The sequence below is a fragment of the Mauremys reevesii genome, linkage group 2 (assembly GCF_016161935.1).
Source record: "Mauremys reevesii isolate NIE-2019 linkage group 2, ASM1616193v1, whole genome shotgun sequence".
NCBI lineage: Eukaryota > Metazoa > Chordata > Testudines > Geoemydidae > Mauremys > Mauremys reevesii.
The window spans coordinates 256,630,917-256,650,299 of NC_052624.1; the positions used below are offsets into that span (position 1 = coordinate 256,630,917).

At 41.5% G+C, this 19,383-nt stretch overlaps 1 protein-coding gene across 3 annotated transcripts in view; it reads right to left on the minus strand.

Moving 5' to 3' along the window:
• Window positions 1–19,383, minus strand: part of NUDCD1 (NudC domain containing 1) — a 171,552-nt gene that overhangs the window by 124,872 nt on the left and 27,297 nt on the right. For all 3 annotated transcript variants that reach the window (XM_039526150.1, XM_039526149.1, XM_039526151.1), the window contains exon 3: window positions 592–777. In XM_039526150.1, coding sequence (XP_039382084.1) covers window positions 592–777 — 186 coding nt within the window. The remainder of the gene's footprint in view (window positions 1–591; window positions 778–19,383) is intronic.

Genomic DNA, 19,383 nt, shown 5'->3' on the forward strand with positions numbered 1-19,383 from the left:
GCGTAGCATCGGGGAGTTCAAGGACTTTATCAATTGGACACAGGATGCCAACCAACTATAGATCTGCTCAGGGTCAAACCTTCCCAAATGGGTGTCCACACGCTGCCCTTGAAAGAAAGTTAAGATATAACTTTTTCACAGTTCATAATTTATAAGTACCTACATTGGGAACAAAAAAAAAAATTGATAATGGACTTTTTAATTGCACAGATAAAAAAATATAACACGATCCAATGGCTAGATATTGAAGCGAGGCAAATTCAGAATGGAAATAATGCCCAAATTTTTAACAATGAGTGTAATTTACTATTGCATCAACTTACTGAGGGTTGTGGTGGATTCTCTATTACTGGCAATTTATAAAGCAAAATTGGATGTTTTTCTAAAATACATGCTCTAGTTCAAACAGGAACTAACTCAGGGAACTTCTGTGGCCTGTATTATGCAGGTAGTCAGACTAGATGACAGTGGTCCCTTCTGGGCTTATAAATGTATGAACTACTCTGTAAAGTGTGCAGCCCTTTGCAAGATTGAATCCTAAAACAGGAATAGTATGAGAACAACACAAACTAATATTTTAGCAAAACTTACTTCCCACTTTTCAGATGCAGCATCTCCACGTTTGCCCGTTTTAATAAGATACAAACTTCCTGTTCCATCTGAAATGGTAACCCAGGTAGGAGATGAAAAATGTATTGATGCACAAAGGCGATTATCACAAGCTGTTAAGTCTGAAGGTAGCCTGAATACTTCTCTGGGCTTTCGAAGGGCAGCGTCCTATAAGCAAAAAGCAATGAGATGTTGGCAGAATTAGATATGAATAAAACACTTCATGCATACTTGTTTTATTACACCCAATTTTAGATTAAGAAACCTGTCCACCAGCTTCTCTGCTAATAACACTGCTAAATCAGACAAAGTATACCCACATTTCAAATTTAACTGCATGGTACAGAACAAGTTAATTCTATTTTATAGCTAGCTCTTTCATCTGTCACCACCAACTTGCTAAATATTTTATATTAAGAAATTATCTTTCATCTTAGAGCACTTTACAAACTGAAATAGACATAGTACAAACACAGGAATACTGAATCCACTACTGAGATGAAGCCACTTCCATGTTTCAGTTCTCAGCAACATTAGACTGTTTAGGAGTGAACTGACCACAACCATATTTAACTAGAGCTGCAGAAACATTTTAGTTAGAATATAATAACCCAAATTGGAATTTAACCAGGAGTGTGTGAAAGTTAACATCTCTATTCTCATAAAAAGCGCTAGGGGATAGAATCAGAGAAATATAGAAAGTCATCAAGTCTAGTCCTCTGTGTTGATACTTAACGATCAAGAAGGGATCAGATTTCAAATGAGTCTCAAAATCTCCTTTATATGCAGATATAATAAACAGAGTGACACAGCTGTTCCAAATATTATACAGTACTATCAAGCCTGCCTGTTCAAAGCAACAGTGAATTGTGGGTACTCTACTTCATCCAGACACTAGGTCTTTATTGAAAGAAAAAAATTGGTACAGTAAATACTGAAAGGTTACTCTGGATTAATAATAATAATTAAAAAACAAAAACAAAACAAAAAAACCACACACACACACACACACACACACACACACCCCTTCCAGATGCTTACACACATCCTTTGGCAAAGGCTCATATACTTTAAGGCCAAAAGAGACCAGGTGGGCTCGGGACAGAACAAGTTATTTTCCTTCATTAATGAATCAACTATTATAAACAATCCAGATTTTAACCCAAATCAAGAATCTCAGAGTTTTAAAGATTGAGAACACCATGGGAAAGCCAGTTGGTCAGATGTTCAAAGATTTTTTTTTTAATTGATTTAGAAATTAAAACCAACTTTAACTGGCCTATTAAGAAATGCATTCTGTTTCTCAACTTTCTAGAAAAGTTGTTTTATACAGAAAGCTAAACTTTAATAGAAATGATGGCTAGCAAACAAGCAAGCAAACAGTAACCGATATCAGTCTTTTCTTACATGACATGGTGGGGAAAGGATTTGGATAGGACTGTGCATGCATTTTTATATAGTTTTTAATGTCAAGCTGACCAGCCTATAGATACCCAGGTCATCCCATTTACTCTTTTTAAACACTGGCACTATATTACCTTTCTTCTAGTCCTCTGGAATTTTTCCGCTGTTTCAAGACAGTGAAAAAAAACCCATCAACACTTCGGAATTTCTTGGCCAGCTCTTTTGAAACTCTCAGATACAAGTTGTCTAGACCTAATGTTTTAAAAATATCTAACGTTAGTAGCTGCTGTTCTATATCCTCCTCAGTTAATATTGGAAAGAAAAGTATTTCATCATATAACATGACTACATCATCTGGCTTTTTTCCCAAATACAGAATGGGCATCTCTATCGATCACTTCTGCCTCTTCTATATTATTAACAATTCTACCATTTCAAATGAATAACGAACTAGTGTCATTCTTAGGATTCCTTTCGGTTTTCACATTTAAACTTAGTGTCCTAAAGTCTGCTGGCCATTGTTTTCTTCTTTGGTCTTTTTGCTTTATCAAATTTCTACAATTTCTAGCTTCTAACTTGTATTAGTTTTTATCAACATCACTTTATTCCGTTTGTTAGAGAGAGATGCTTTCACTTCCCCTCTAAGACAGTTTCCCTCCCCCCCCAACCAGTATAGTCATCTGTCAATTTTAGAACTGTGGATTTTTGGGCAGTTATTAAAAACTTAAATCATTCCCAATTATTCACATTTCTTTGTTCAAATGCTCTCTTCCACCTAATCTGGCGCAACTGTTGTCCACTTTCTGAAATTGGTCTTTTTAAGACACCTTGTATACATATTACTGATTTACACTTTATTCTGTTTGCGCTCAACAAATGTAAGTAATGATAACTTGCACCTAAGCAACCACAGATTTTTAGTTCTCTGGTCAGGTCCGCTTTATCAAGATGAAATCTAATACAGAATTTGTCCATGTTGGATGCAACAATTTTTTAGTTCAGAATCTGCCATCTATCATTTTAGAAATTCCGTCATTGTAACCTGTTTGGATGTTCCTATTAAACTGTATTTATTACATAGCTTAATATTTGAAATTTAATGGTGAAAACTCTATTCTGTATCAGTGATCAATGCAATTGTGTTTGTTTTTCCCTTTATGATTCTTCAGCTACAGAATTTAAAAACACCAAACCCCACACTCAGTGCTCTATATCAATTACATCAAAAAGGAGCCAGCAATGTGCCTAAATGTCGTTCTGCCTTTACAAAGTGTGATGCTGTATGATTGAAACATGACCATGTATATCATTGATATTGCCACAGTTACACAATTGCCACAAATTTTGTGCAAAGTATATCATGCAAGGTGTCAATGGAAAGTTATGGATTGCTAAATAATATTATCCTGTTTAAATCCATGTATCACTGTATCTGAAGTTATGAATATTGGCTATATATATCTATTTCAAGTGTGTGTGTTCTTGGGGTAACACCCAAGGTAGTTTACACCCAGTCTAGTGAATGGCCTACTCAAGCTTGATGACCCATTAAAGACCCTTAGCTCTCACAATGGGCCATAGAAGAGACTCTTCTCAGCCTCCAATGGCTACCCCCTTGTGAGTCATCAAGACATGTAAAGACATATGATATGCTCATGTGACCCTGGACTCCATCTTGTGCCAGTAACTTTCCACAAACTGCGTTGTGAGCTTTGTTTGAAATGGATAATTTCCAGACAAATGGCAGAGGGTCTAAAAGACCCCTGGAATTACTCCATTTTGTCTCTTTCCTGCCCTGATTCTCTGGACTGTGGATTTACGACTAAAAGGAGCATACTGAACTATGATCTGAGGATGTTCCATTCTTTTGAAGTTAGCAGAGAGACCTTACAAGCCAGCAGTCTATAACATCACTGCTACAAACCTGATAAGAACATTGTAATTATTGCATGTTTATGATCTAGTAACCATTTTAACTCTCCTTTTTTCTTTTATTAATAAACCTTTAGATTTTAGTTACTAAATGATTAGCAGCAGTGTGATTATTGGTTAAGATATTAAGTCATATTAACCTGGCTATGTGACTGATCTCTTCAGATTAGAAGGACCCTATACGTGATTAAATTGGTTTTCAATGACCACTCCTCCTTCATTGCCTCTGTTTTTGCCTACACTGGTCTACTTGTCTAGGCACAGAATACCACTGCCTCATTTGAAACTGAGGTCAACATTTTGCTTTTTTGTTGGCTGGTGTATACAGGAATTTCAACACTGCCTTGGAATCTTTTAACATATGTAATGTTCATAAGTTTTCAGGACACTAAAGCACAGCCTTCGAAGGGGAGATCTTCAATATCACTTGTACTTCCACAAGAATCCCCAACTGGTGCCACAACAAGCAGCTCATGGGTACTGCCATCACTGTTACTCTAGGCAGTTGAGTCTACAGGATCCAGGGAAGTCTGCAGAGCAAACTTTACAACTCGTCAACCCTTCAACAGGAGGAATTGGAATTCGCCTCTGAAGTCTTCAGGCAGTTTACTGATGAACCTGTACACAGCATCCAAGTTATAACGGCTCAAAGGGCCTGATGGTGAGTTATGCAGAGCTATAAACCTTCAGATTAATAAACCTTTCTACTAAAAATCCTTTGCATCCTTTTCTTTACAGTGTAGCCTTTGCTCTATCTTGACAAAGTCTTTCATTTTCTGCTAACGAAACAGCAAGAGTGAGGATCACTTATGGACATCAGTGTGACACATCTGGAGCAGGGCTTGAAGTTGGAAGGCCTTGTTACAAGCTTCCCAAGTAGACGGCACAGCCTGGAGCCCACAAACTATTGGGGAAGGGGGAGAAAATGAAAGATGATCCAAAGGGACCCCAAAACAAGTGCTGTTAACTAGAACCAGATAGACAACTAACTATGAAGGCACTTTCACAGGAGGAATCAAGCATCCATGCCTATAAGAAGGAACTGAAGGATGGACAGGGCAGCACCGCCGTTTATACCCTCAGCTTGGAGCACAAGGGACATAAGGTCGCAGGCATGGCTGCCTCTACTGGTACGGAAAATTCTCCAACAGCAGTGCACAAGGCGCGTGCGCGCACACACACACACTCCAAGCACTCAAACAAAAGATTTGTGTTATAATAAAAAAGTACAATGGGATTTTACATCTTGATATGTAATACTCTACATTTTATCTGATGCATCCTCTTTTTCTTACCGATTGTAAGCATCAAATACAATGGATTTCTTATATAGCAATTACTAACAGGAAAATAACCATCAATTTTCACAAACAGGTGTCCATTTTATGCACAGAAAGCTGAACACTAATATCTTAAAATTACATATAAAGCCTTGCAACTGCAGTAGTATAGAAAAATTGCTCATAACCCATTTGAAAGATGAAATATATGTTGCCTTTATTTTTTTTTAATTACCGGTATATTATGCCTATACCCGAGCACCAAGACACCATGGTGATGAGTGCTATATAGCAATTAGACAAAATAGATAGGATTGGGGAGGGCATTCTAAATTATTCAATTGTATGGCCAGGCTTTCTTTCAAATACAGTTTGAGCTGCATATCAACTAACTAATATAAAATGTCAAAGAAGCTCTCTTAGAAGGTGGCAAGGGTCAGAAGGTGTTCTTCCCTTAAAAATCAATTCCATCATTGAATCAGCTTCTATTTACTTAAAATCTAAAGGTCTGTTTCATAACCAAGATCTCCAAGGTAACCATGCCTGAATGGTTAGCATTTACTATGGGTAAAGCAACAAACACACTGAATACATTCCTGACTTGGTTCCTGAATCAGTTTGCAGTTAGATCAGTATGTCACTCTAACCTTTCAGCTATGAGTGCTATTAATAAACAAGAGAGGTAGAGATACACTAAAGCAGCACATCCAAGCACAATTATTAGAAACAGAAACATCTTCTTTGGGGTACTGCCAGTTTCACAGAAGGAGAAGTCTTATAAGCCAATCGTGAAATCTCCACAGCAGAAGTACTGAATTTTTCTCTCATCTCTCGATGTATGATTCAATAACTTGTTTACACGGACATACATCTTTTCAACAACCTCTATCCTTGCTAAATTACAAAACTGTCCCACATTCCTCCCATCCAGACCAAATATTAAATCAGCAATTATTTTTTCTTTGGATTTGCACACTGGTGTATCATTTTAAAGATCGGTGGGCAGGTCCTGTAACAATTTTAAGATGTTCTTCTGTAAGGCTACGAATATGGCAAGTCGTTATTTTAAATATTTTTCACCCACCAACGGATCAGTATTAACACTTTAGAAAAGGCTCAATGATGCATCAGTAGTGACATGTGCTATCACATGGGAGCAAGGAGGAAAGGGGCTTCAGTGGAAGCATCTTTTATTCCTAGGAGTAAAAGCCAGGAAATGCTCAAAGAAATAACCTTGCCTGGTGCCCCATAACCAGTCTGTCATGCATAGACCCAATTTCTGGATGCCACATGCTTCCAAGGCCAACTTGGTCTGGGTAGCTTTTTTCAGTCATTCCTCCTAGCTCTGGGACTCTCTCTGGGAGGGCACACTCTCAGGGTCAGACTTGTGGTTTGACACCCTTACTTGGGATGTAGGGAGCCACTGTTGAGCAGCCTTAGACCTCGAAATCAATGTCTGAGACCTCCAAGCACCTCAGTTGCTTACATGCTCTCTCATAGCTCCATCTTGGCTGTCAGTATGCTGGGCTTCTAGTTTAAGGAAGGACAGGGATTTCAGGGATGACATAGCAGGAAAGGAGCAAGGAGCTAAGGCTAAGCAAAGGAATTTCTTAACCACAGTGACTTTGTTAAAGCACTTGAGTGTTACCGATCTTTGAAAACATTATAAAAGTCCTCAAACACACACACCCAGTCTCAGCTCACTCTTTCTGAGATTCGGTGTCAGGGTGGGCAGAGTCTGCCTCTCTTCTCTCCTGCAAGTCCTGCTTACACATGGTCAATCCTCCTAGACAGGCAGAATCCCCCTCTTAAGCAGACCTCTGTCTTCCCTGTGCTCCTGGGACATGGGTGGCCAACCAGCGGCTCCAGAGCTGCATGCAGCTCTTCAGAAGTTAACATGCGTCTCCTGGCACAGGCGCCAACCCCGGGGCTAGAGCTATAGGCACCAATTTTCCAATGTGCTGGGGAGTGCTCAACCCCCAGCTCTGCCCCAGGCCTTGCCTCCACTCCACTCCACTCCTTCCCCTTCCCACCCCTTTTCCTGAGAGCACCGCATCCTCACTCCTCCCTCTCCCCGCCCCCGTCTCCATGCTCAGTGCCCACCAGCAGCCCTAACAGCCCCCTCCTCTCTCCCACAATGCTCCTGCCCTCCGGAGGCCCCGCCGATCAGTGCTTTCCCCTCCCCTTCCCCATGCCTCCCACCTGCCATGATCAGTTGTTTCGTGGCATGCAGGAGACTCTGGGGAGAGAGGGGAGGAGGAGGAGCAAGGACGCGGCGCTCAGGGGAGAAGGCAGAATGGAGGGGTGAGGGTGGGGGAGGGGCAGGAAGAGGCGAGGTGGGGCTGGGGACTTGCGGGAAGGGGTGGAGTGGGGGCAGCGCCAGGGCAAAGCTGGGGATCGAGCACCCCTTGGCACTTTGGAAAGTGGGCGCCTGTCTCCTTCAATCTTTGCACAAGCACAGGGTGAGTAGCTTCCATAGTCGTTATGTCACATCACACCTGTGACATTAATGTGCTCACCGCGAGCAGTCGCTTACTCAGTTTGGACTCGGAAATAGGAGTGTAAACATTGTGCGTGCTGCTATGGAAATTTTTAGCAAAAATTTCTCTTACACCATCTAACAATGGAAGGCAAGTGAAAATGGAAAAGAAAATACACAGATGAAAATCCAGGCTTCCAACAGGACTGGGAGAATAAGTACTTTTTCATTGAACATAGTGGTAAGACCATGTGTCTTCACTGCCAGACATGTAGCTCTGAATTCAAATCTTCAAACTTGCAGCACCATTTCACTTCGAGCCATGCACATATGGATCAAGAATTCCCACAAGGTTCTGAACACCACACTTTAAAACTGAAAACTATGTAGAAGCCCAGTTCTTCATCAGATTTGCCAACCGATCGCAGGATGTAATGTTAACTTCCTTTTATGTGGCCTGGCACACAGTCCGTGCGAAAAAGCCGTACTCTGAAGGCGAGTTTTTAATAACGTGCCTCACTGATGTGATTTCAATTCTGTCACCAGAGAACGAGAATCTACAGAAGAAAATTTCTGGCCTGCAGTTTTCACACCACACAACAGAACACCGAATCTGTGACCTGGAAAGTGACATCAAATTGCAACTGCACTTACGACTTCAGCAGTGTGAGTATTTGAGCATCACTTTGGATCAGTCATGCAATGTATAGGATACACCTCAGTTATCAGTATTTGTCCACACTGTGTCTGATGACTATGTTGGGAAGGGAAGAACTCCTCGATATCGTGTCACTAAAGGACAGAACTTTAGACAAGATTTAAAGGAGGGATTAATGTTTGTAGTTGCAGAAAAACTTTCCTTTACAGAAGCTCACTGCCACAGCTGTTACTATTAGGGTCCCTGGGATGGAGCCTGGAGTAGAGGGTGGTCCCGGGCTTCCCTCCACTGCCTCCACTCTCCCCGATTAATCACAGAGACTGTGAGACAACAGAGACTGTGTGAGGGAGGTTTGCTTCTTCCCACCTCCCTTGCTGGCTTATGATGAAAATGGCTCAGTAGGCTGTGACCCTTGCCTCTAGAGAGAGAAGGGTTACGTGGAGAGTCACAATGAGGCTAGCATAATCCGCCTGGAAGTGCGGAACCCACTGAGACAAGGTTGGAGTTTTGTCACACATCCCAGATGGAAATAACAGAATTTTTGTTAAGGTGACAGATTTCAATCTGTCCATGTGATAGGGCACACTTGCCACGAACTGGTACTGAGAGGATTAATGCCACTCTCTGGGCCAAGGAGGCCATGCTCCTGCGGCCCTGCTGGGCATGCTCCAGCTGGAGACTAGGTATAAAAGGAAGCAACTCAGCTCATTAAGGGCTGGCTGCCAGAGGGGAAGAACCTTGAAGAGCTATCCCAGTCCTTGCCTGCGGGAGCTGGAGATCCTGAGATTCAGACTGGAAGTCTGTGGCCAGCAGAGTCCTAAGAAATCATCCACGCTGAGGAGCCCAGAGACCCCCGATACCCCACGGACTGTGGCTTCAGGAAACATGGTAGGAAATGACCCAGGGAGGGTGAACGAGTGGTATCTCCCACCCGAGTGAGGTCAGCGTGTTTCGGTGGGAGTCCCCGCTGACCCAGTGGCAGACTACTCCGCCATTGTTAGGGCCCTGGGTTGGGGCCCGGTGGAGTCGGGTGGACCTGAGCCCTCCTACCCAGGCCACCGTCCCGACCTACTGTCAGCCCCACCCGGTCGCAAGGCCGCACTGCCCTATGTCTGGAGGCTGTTATACTGACTCTGGCCGCCAGGCCACGCTGACCTGAATGCAAGGGGCGCTGTAACTGACCCTAGCCAGTATACATATATAATCATTACATATTACTGTGGCTATTTGGCAATGTACATTGATAAATTCTGTCTCCTTCTCAGGCTCAGGTTGGTCACCTCAGTCCTAGGAAGTTATAGATCCACTTGCTTTCCCCTTTGCCCTCAAGGGCCTCTGGTAGAAAACCCATTGTTTCATGGGGGTAGGCCAATAGCCAAACACACTCAAAATCACTGGCCCCAGACTGTGGTCTTTGATTTCTCTTAATGATAGTCCTTCTTAGGGAGGGCTCTGTTTGGAATGCAGTAAAACAGGTTGTCTGTGGGCATGTCCAGGCTTGTGCAGTCAATGCCAATATTTCCACACAGAACAAGAGTGTGTGAAATTATGAACTCTGACATATCCCACTCTGTTTCAGGGGAAGAATGATCTTGTTGCTCCAGTAGCAACTTCTGATGGCTGCTAGGTTCTGAAGGGAGCTACAGTAGTGTCTGCAACAATAGGCCCGTGTTTACATTGGCAACTCACCCACACTCTTCAGCCCCTAGCCCTGGATTTCATGTCCTCAGCTGTGTTCTTCCTGTCAACATCAGCCTTTGCATGTTGGGGATATAGGGCAAGCTGCAGATTGCATTGACTACAACTGAGAAACAGTCCTGTCAATAGTCACACAATTGCATTGAAAACATCCTAATATCAGTTAAAACTCTATCCAAGCAGGTCTAGTTTTGCAGTGGTCTTTTGTGAATAAATGTTTGGACTGCCAGAGTACAATGGCACAAAAAAATGTGGCCACGGAAAAGGGACAATGTGGCATAGTCAACTGTTAATAAACAAATGAGAAATACAACACTGTTTGCCAGTGAAAGATGCACAGTTAGACAGTACCCGCCCCCCAAAAGCATACAGTCTTAAAGATGTCCAGATGATTAGGAGTCCTTGCAATATATAATAGTACCATAGAGCTGATGAAGCCCTACGGATATGCAATCTACAGGTCCAAGAGGCAGTGATCTATCCAGGAACAGGCAATGAAGGTAGAGTATATTCTTGTTAAGGAGTATCATGCTTATGTTTGGAAGGAAAAGGCAGTAAGGTGTATGTGTTGGGGGGAGGAGGGGCTGTGGGAGAAGAGCAATCATAGAGATTAACAGTACTATTAACAAGACACCAATTCTGATTAGGCAACATGTGAGCCAAGACTTCCACTTTTTTATTGTTACCTTATGCTCTCAACTCTACCCCCCACTTCTGTCTAAGCCCAATGACTGTTTCATATCAGATGACTGGATTGTAAATCCTCTCAGGCAGACAGTCTTCTTCATTTCTTGTTAGTACAGTGCCTAGCACAACAGGACCCTGATCTTTAAACATTTTAATTTTGTATAAACTTAATAAATAGAGGCTACCATAATAAAAATAAACAGACCATTTCAGTATGGTACAGGTAGTGATTGCAGCAAGCCCCCAGGAAAGGAGGAGAAAAAAATTGTAGGACAAATGGAGTGGGGTGAGCCATCAGATGAAAAGTGGTGCTGCACTTCAAGTCAGACTCTTCAGTCCTCACCCCAGTGTGGCGTGGAAGCTCACATCTCAGTTTAAATTTTAATCTTGCATCCCTACACTAGAACAGCATGGAAGACCTTAACAGAGTGCAAAGGAGTTGAGACAGATTTGCAAGGAGAACAGATGTGATTACTTCACAAAAACGGAGGGTGGGTCTCTGGGAAGTGATTGGAGGGGTTATTTGGAAGCAAAAGAGCTGTAAAGAAAAAAGAGTGACAGTAGGAGAGAGCAAGAAGGAACCTTTCATTAGTCTCAGCTCACATACAGTTCAACAAGCTTCAAGGAAAAACTTCAGATCCATACCTCAGATGCTGCCTCCAACATGTTTTCATATCCCTAGCTGGAGATCTGTGACTTTACGAACATAGAGTCTGGGTAGAGCTGCATAGAGATATGCATCTTTAAGGGAAGATTTTCTCACTCAATTAGCAGCGATGCTTAAGACATGGATTATCTGTAGCGTTGGTATGAATGAGCTGCAATACTGGGGCAACCTCACTCTCATTAGCATTATAGTCTTCATATTAAAACTACACTAACATAGGTATTTTTTCACCCAGCAATGAGGAAAGTTCTCCAAATGAGTCCTAGAAACTGTTTGAAAACAAGCAGAAATTAAACATAGCTGTGCTACTGTTGTATTAACTGATACCAACAAGTCATAACTAAATACATAGTTGTCAGCTATAGCGTGAGACTGCATATATCTACCTATCACAAACTGCAGATTAGACAGACAGAGCTTCATACCAGCTTACTAATGTTGTCTCATTAATTTTAATTCAATTATAAAAACAGCTAGCTGGAAAAATGTCACATACAAATGTTTTAATTTGCAGTGCAGCCTCTATATAATCCCATAAAAATGCATATTAAAGTTAGGGCTGGTTGTCAAGTGATTAAAAAATATAATCGCGATTAATCAGACTGTTAGTATTCTGTTTATTTATTTTAAATATTTTTGGATGTTTACTACATTTTCAAATATATTTCAATTACAACACAGAATACAAAGTGTACAGTGCTCACTTTATTTTTTATTACAAATATTTGCACTATAAAAACCAAAACACTGTATTTTTCAATTCACCTCATACAAGTACTGTAGTACAATCTCTATCATGAAAGCTGAACTTACAAATGTAGAATTATATACAAAAAACCTGCATTCAAAAATAAAAATGTAAAACTTTAGAGCCTACAAGTCCACTCAGTCCTACTTCTTGGTCAGCCAATCACTCAGACTAACACTGTTGGTTATGATTTGCAGGAGATAATGCTGACTGCTTCTTGTTTACAACGTGACCTGAAAGTGAGAAGAGGCATTCGCATGGGACTATTGTGACTGGCATTGCAAGATATTTATGTGCCAGATGTCCTAAAGATTCAGATGTCCCTTCATGCTTCAACCACCATTCCAGAGGACATGCTTCCATGCTGATGATGAGCTCTGCTTGATAACAATCCAAAGCAGTGCAGACTGACATGTTCATTTTCATCATCTGAGTCAGATGCCACCAGCAGAAGGTTGATTTTCATTTTTGGTGGTTTGAGTTCTGTAGTTTCTGCATCAGACTGTTGTTCTTTTAAGACTTCTAAAAGCATGCTCCACACCTCATCCCTCTCAGATTTTGGACGGCACTTCAGATTCTTAAACCTTGGGTCGAGTGCTGTAGCTATTTTTAGAAATCTCACATCAGTACCTTCTTTGTGTTTTGTCAAATCTGCTGTGAAAGTGTTCTTAAAACGAACATGTGCTGGGTCATCATCCGAGACTGCTATAACATGAAATATATGCAGAATGTGGGTAAAACAGAGCAGGAGACATACAATTCTCCCCCAAAGGAGTACAGTCAGAAATTTAATTGACACATTTTTTAACAAGCATCATCAGCATGGAAGCATGTCCTCTGGAATGGTGGCCGAACGTGAAGGGGCATACAAATGTTTAGCATGTCTGGCATGTAAATACCTTGCAACGCCGGCTTCAAAAGTGCCATGCGAACTCCTGTTCTCACTTTCAGGTGACATTGTAAGTAAGAGGCAGGCAGCAGTATCTCCCGTCAATGTAAACAAATTTGTTTGTCTTAGCGATTGGTAGAATAAGAAGTAGGACTGAGTTGACCTCTAGGCTCTAAAGTTTCACTGTTTTGTTTTTGAGTGCAGTTACATAACAAAAAAAGAAAAAAAAAATCTACATTTGTAAGTTAAATTTTCACGATAAAGAGATTGCACTACAGTACTTGTATGAGGTGAATTGAAAAATACTATTTTCGTTTATCACATTTACAGTGCATATATTTGTAATCAAAAATATAAAGTGAGCACTATACACTTTGAATTCTGTGCTGTAATTGAAATCAATATTGAAAATATAGAAAAACATCCAAAAATATTTAATACATTTCAATTGGTATTCTATTGTTATAAGTGCAATTAATCGTGATTAATTTTTGTTAATCGTGTGAGTTAACTGCGATTGACAGCCCTAATTAAAACCAACTTATAGTTGGCAATCACTGCTGCTCACGGTAAGCGTAAACACATTATACCTCGATTAACACATTAAGAGTAACAAATCTTTCAAATTAATCTTATAAGCAAGACATAATACATAGTAAACACAAAGTTATATTGGGCTAAAAACCTCTCAAAGGAGAATGTACAGGGAGGATAAGAGAATATTTGGCTTGTGCCCTTTTTTGCTTCCTTATGGGTTTACAGAGGGCATCCAGAATCTCTTAACTAAAGGGTGTTGTTTTTTTTTAAGTAGGGTTTTGTGCTGATTATGGAAAATAGGTGTATTTTTAACTGACTGGAGGTAAAAATCCTAATGACCAGGCAGTTTGTAGTTTTCACGAGTTAAACAGATTGAGTTAAAGATTTTGTTCTCCTTATAAAGACACAGCCCAGGAATTCAAGTCTTTTACATTTTGAAAGACTAGTGAAGGTAGAACTAGTGAAACTATGACATCAAAAGAATTCAGAGACATCAAACAATCAAGACAGAAAAGATTTTTATATTTAAAATTCTGCTTTGGAGTATTTGTGTTTTTTAGTTTAATAGATAGAACTCCAGTGACTGATTAACATTATATAAATGTGAGACTAATGAACTCCCCAAAACACCCAATGGTATGACAGCCCTGATTCAATAGTCATTAAAAATATAACAGTCTGTGAAGTGTTAGACAATTATTGGTGTTTTATCACAGCAGCTTCACTTCAAATGAGGCATTATTCTGGCTACATCCTATACTGCTGATAGAAAGGAAAAAAAGACCAAAGAAAAGGAGGAAATAAAATACATACTAAAAACAAAGAGGAACATGAGAAAAATAAAGATTCTGGAGATCAAACTAAGAGCAGGTCTACACTACCACTTATGTTGATATAACTTATGTCGCTCAGAGGTGTGAAGAAGCCACCCTGTGAGCAATACAAATTACAGCCACCTAAGCGCTGTCCACACAAACACTAAATTGGAGGGAGATGCTCGCCGGCAGACATAGCTTCTGTCTCTCAAGGAGGCGCAGTAATTATGGCAATGGGAGAACTCTCTCCTTTCGGCATAGAGCATCTTCAGCAGCTGTGGTGATGTAGCACTTCTAGTGTAGACTAGCGCTAAGTAAGCAACATAGAATCAAAGAAATTAATCAAGAATTAAGGAAGAACTGACGAATGTAATAAGGAGATAACTAGAAGTAAAAAAATTGAGGAAAAAAGAAGTACACCTCTACCCCGATATAACACAACCCGATATAACACGAATTTAGATATAATGCGGTAAAGCAGTGCTCCGGGGGGGGGGGGGGGGGGGCTGCACACTCCAGCGGATCAAACCAAGTTCAATATAATGCAGTTTCACCTACAACGTGGTAAGATTTTTTTGGCTCCTGAGGACAGTGTTATATTGCAGTAGAGGTGTACTGCCAACTGAGTACCTGCATATTTTTATAATGAAAATGGTGCAGGGAACTACATTTCAAAATGAGAAGCCCTTATGTCACCAAAATATTTTCTGGTGCAACAATGGAAGCTACAGCCACTTTAATAAAATCCTGGGGAAGTATGGTACCTATAAAAACAAGGACAATTTCCCCAGTATTTTACTTATGTTCAAGGTCAAATTCACCCTTTTTGTATAAAAAAAAAGTTTCCGCAGGAGATCAAGAAAATAGTGCACTGTTGATAAATGAGAAATGTCTTGTTACAGATCCTAAAGTCACAATCACACTATTTAAACAATGTGAATGTACTTATGGAACCTCATCATCTTTGCCCATTATTTATTCTGATATCACACACTAGAAGGAAACAAAATGTTAGTGGAAACACCCAAAGCTCCTACTATTAAAAACAAACAAACAAAACCACACCACCTACTCCTTGATCTACTTGAAGCAAAAAACCCCACAAAATATACAATATGCAGAGTGGTCTTTAAAATGGGTCAAAACTTTTTTTGTGAAAGCCCAGACTTTGTCTGCATTTTACACACTGTAGTTTTGAAGGTACTTGAAACTCCTCATATCTTGCAGATATTAAAAATTAGGCCTGCATTCACAATATGTTCATGGGTATACAAAACAAATTGGTTTTAAGGTAAGTACCATTTTAATAAGCAGTAGCAAAATGGACTGGCTGATGAGCAGATGTAAGAACATATTGCTCAATTGCCTTTTGGGCCTACTCGAATTCAGATTAGAAATGACAGTGTATTACACAAAGCTGTCAGGGCAATTAGAAAGCCTGCAACTGAGTAGTTGCAAATTAATTCCCTAACGATGATATACTGAGTTGCTACATGTGCATCACTACCCCACTTGAACTACGCCACTCATTTAAAAAGCTTCTTGGAGGGCAGAGTGAATGAGCAAGCAAGAGCAGAAGTAAGTCATTTCAGCTCCCTTATTTTGACTTGATTTTTAAGCTTCCATTGAAATATAGGATTTTCTTTAGGGTGAAGTAGCCTATAATATCTAGCAAGTTGTGCACTGATGACTATGTGAGAGAAAGGTCTTTCCCGACCCCTGTAATACCCTACAACTGAAATAAAAGCGTCAACAATACAGCAGTGACACAGGGCTATGCTCAGGTTATGTCACAGGAGACCATACATCTTTCAACCTCCAATTGAGAAGAGAGGAAATAGTGAGTCTTAACTCTTAAGTGTCCAAATAATCTCTTTCAGGTTTCAGAACTGTGTGACATCACCAATCTGGTCCTCCACCCAGAACAGGGAAATAGTACCTGACAGATCTAATGTAACAAAGAAACAGATTGCAAAAAATCTGGAAAATAATCTTCCCACTCAGAAGTACCTATCTTAAAAGGAGCATTTAACCAAAATGAGCTGCCACAAAACCTCCTTTTCAAACAAAATTGGAGGCCCAGATTTTAACCCCAAATGTTACTGCTGGAAGGAGAGAGAAAAGAAAATTGAAATTCAGGGTTATGTTCCATCAGCCAGATTTCAGCCACTTCCAGTATTGCCAACTCCAAGTGTTCAAATATCATGAGTTAGGATCATCCCCCTCCCCACAAATCACAAGACTTAAACATGAGCTTTCTAAAAAATGATAAATTTGGGATTTGTTTTGTGGTTTTTGAGCCTTTAGGCTAAACTTTGGTCACATTTTCCAGCTTTTCTCCACATCAATGGGGACTAGAAACTTACTTTAAAAAAAAAACAAAAAACAAAAACATAGAACTGTAGGACTGGAAGGGATCTCAAGAGATCTTCAGTCCAATTTCCTGCACTCATAGCAGGACTTAGTATTATCTAGACCATCCCTGACCATCCTTGTCTAATCTGCTCTTAAAAATATCCAGTGACAGATTCCACAACCTCCCTAGGCAATTTATTCCAGTGATTACTACCCTGGTAGTTAGGAAGTTTTTGTCCAACCTAAACTGCCCTTGTTGCAATTTAAGCCCATTGCTTCTTAGCCTATCCTCTGAGGTTAAAGAAAGAAAACAATTTCTCTCCCTCCTCCTTGTAAAACCCTTTTATGCACTTAGAATCATATAATGTCAGGGTTGGAAGGGACCTCAGGAGGTCATCTAGTCCAACCCCTGTTCAAAGCAGGACCGATCCCCAGACAGATTTTTGCCCCAGATTCCCTAAATGGCCCCCTCAAGAACTGAACTGACAACCCTGGGTTTAGCAGGACAATGCTCAAACCACTGAGCTATCCCTGATAGAAAGAGTTTTCATGTCCACCCCGTCCCGCCCCCCAGTCTTCTTTTCCAGACTAAACAAACCCATTTTTTTTTCAATCTTCCCTTGTAGTTCATGTTTTCTAGACTTTTAATAATTTTTGTTGCTCTTCTCTGGACTGTCTCCAATTTGTCCATGTCTTTCCTGAAACGTGGTACACAGAACTGGACACAATACTCCAGGTGAGGCCTAATCAGCGCAGAGTAGAGCGGAAGAATTATTTCTAGTGTCTTGCTTACAACACCCCCGCTAAGTCATCCCAGAATGATGATTTTTTTTTTTTTAAACACAAGTTTAAAAAAGTTTACACTGTTGACTCATATTTAGCTTGTGATCCACTATGACCCCCAAATCCCTTTCTGCAGTACTCCTTCCTAGGCAGTCATTTCCCATTTTGTATATGTGCAACTGATAGCTCCTTCCTCAGTGGAGTACTTTGCATTTGTCCTTATTGAATTTCCTATTTAGTTCAGACCCTTTCTCCAGCTTGTCCAGATCTTTTTTAATTATAATCCTATCCTCCAAAGAACTTGCAACCCCTCCCAGCTTGCTATCATCCGCAAACTTTGTAAGTGTACTCTCTCTGCCATTATCTCAATCACTGGTGAAGATAGGATATTGAACAGAACCAGACCCAGAACTGATCCCTGCAGGATCTCACTTGATATGCCCTTCCAGCTTGACTGAACGACTGGTAACTACTCTCTAGGAATGTTTTTCCAAGCAGTTATGCATCAACTTTACAGTAACTCCACCTAGGTGAGAGGTGGGCAAACTACAGGCCGTACCTGGCCCGTCAGGGCTTTGGATCTGGCCCGCAGGATTGCCACCCCTGTGTTGCCACAGGGCTAAGGCAGGCTCCCTGCATGCCCTGGCCCCACACTGCTCCCAGAAGCAGCCTCTATGGCCCCTGGAGGAAGATGGGGGGGGCAAAGAGCTCCACGCGCTGCCTTCGCCTGCAGGCACTGCCTCCCACGGCTCCCATTGGCTGGGAACGGGGAACTGCGGCCAATGGGAGCTTCAGTGGAGGTACCAGCAGGTGAGAGCGGTGCACGGAGCCTTCCGCCCCTCCCTTCCCCAGGGGCCGCAGGAACGTGGTGCTGTCCACTTCCAGGAGCGGTGTGGGGCCAGGGAGCCTGCCTTAGCCCCACTGTGCACCGCTGCCACCCTGGAGCCACTTAAGTTAAGCAGCACCAAGCAGAAGCCTGCACTCTGAACCCCTCCTGAACCCCACACCCCAACCCCCTTGCTGCACCTCAACCCCCTAGCCTGAGCCTCCTGCCGCACCCCACACCCCTCCTGCATGCCAACCCCCTGCCCTGAGCCCCTTCCAGCACTCTGCACCCCTCCCTGTACCCCAACCCTCTGCCCTAAGCCTCTTCCTGCACACTGCACCCCCTCCCACACTCCATCCTGCATCCCAACCCCCTGCCCCAGCCTTATGTTCATGACCCTACATGCAATTTCCCCACCCAGATGTGACCCTCAGGCCAAGAAGGCCACCCCAGTCTAGGTTTTATTTCCCTAGTTTGTTTATGAGAAAGTCAAGATTCTCATGTAATGCCATCTTCAGGAGCTGGGGCCTCAAAAAAAATACAGTAAATATTGCAAGATTCTCAGTAAAATCATGAGACCTGACAATGATGCTCTTCTTCCGTTCTGGTCCATCTATGATCTGTGTATTTGGGATCTGTCTTGTTGGATAAGGGCTTGTTTACAGTGCATTAGTAAACACCAACCGGGGTGTATATTCCAGTGCACACCATCATGTCACACACTAATGGTCTGTGTGGACCCTGCTGGCACACACTAGAAGTTCCTTAGTGAGTGTTGATGTAGTCCCACATAGTTAGTACATGACACGCTGGTGTGCACTACAATTTACACCCGAGCTTGTGCGCACTAATGCACCATGTAAACAAGTGATTAAAAAGATTCCACAGCTTCTCAAATTTTTAGATTGTGTCCTCATCCTCATGTAGTTCTATATTCTTGCTATTAATTAGATTAAACCAGATTTCCACTGAGACTGCAACAGTAGTATCTGTCAACTGCCTCCCAAGCCTCCTTC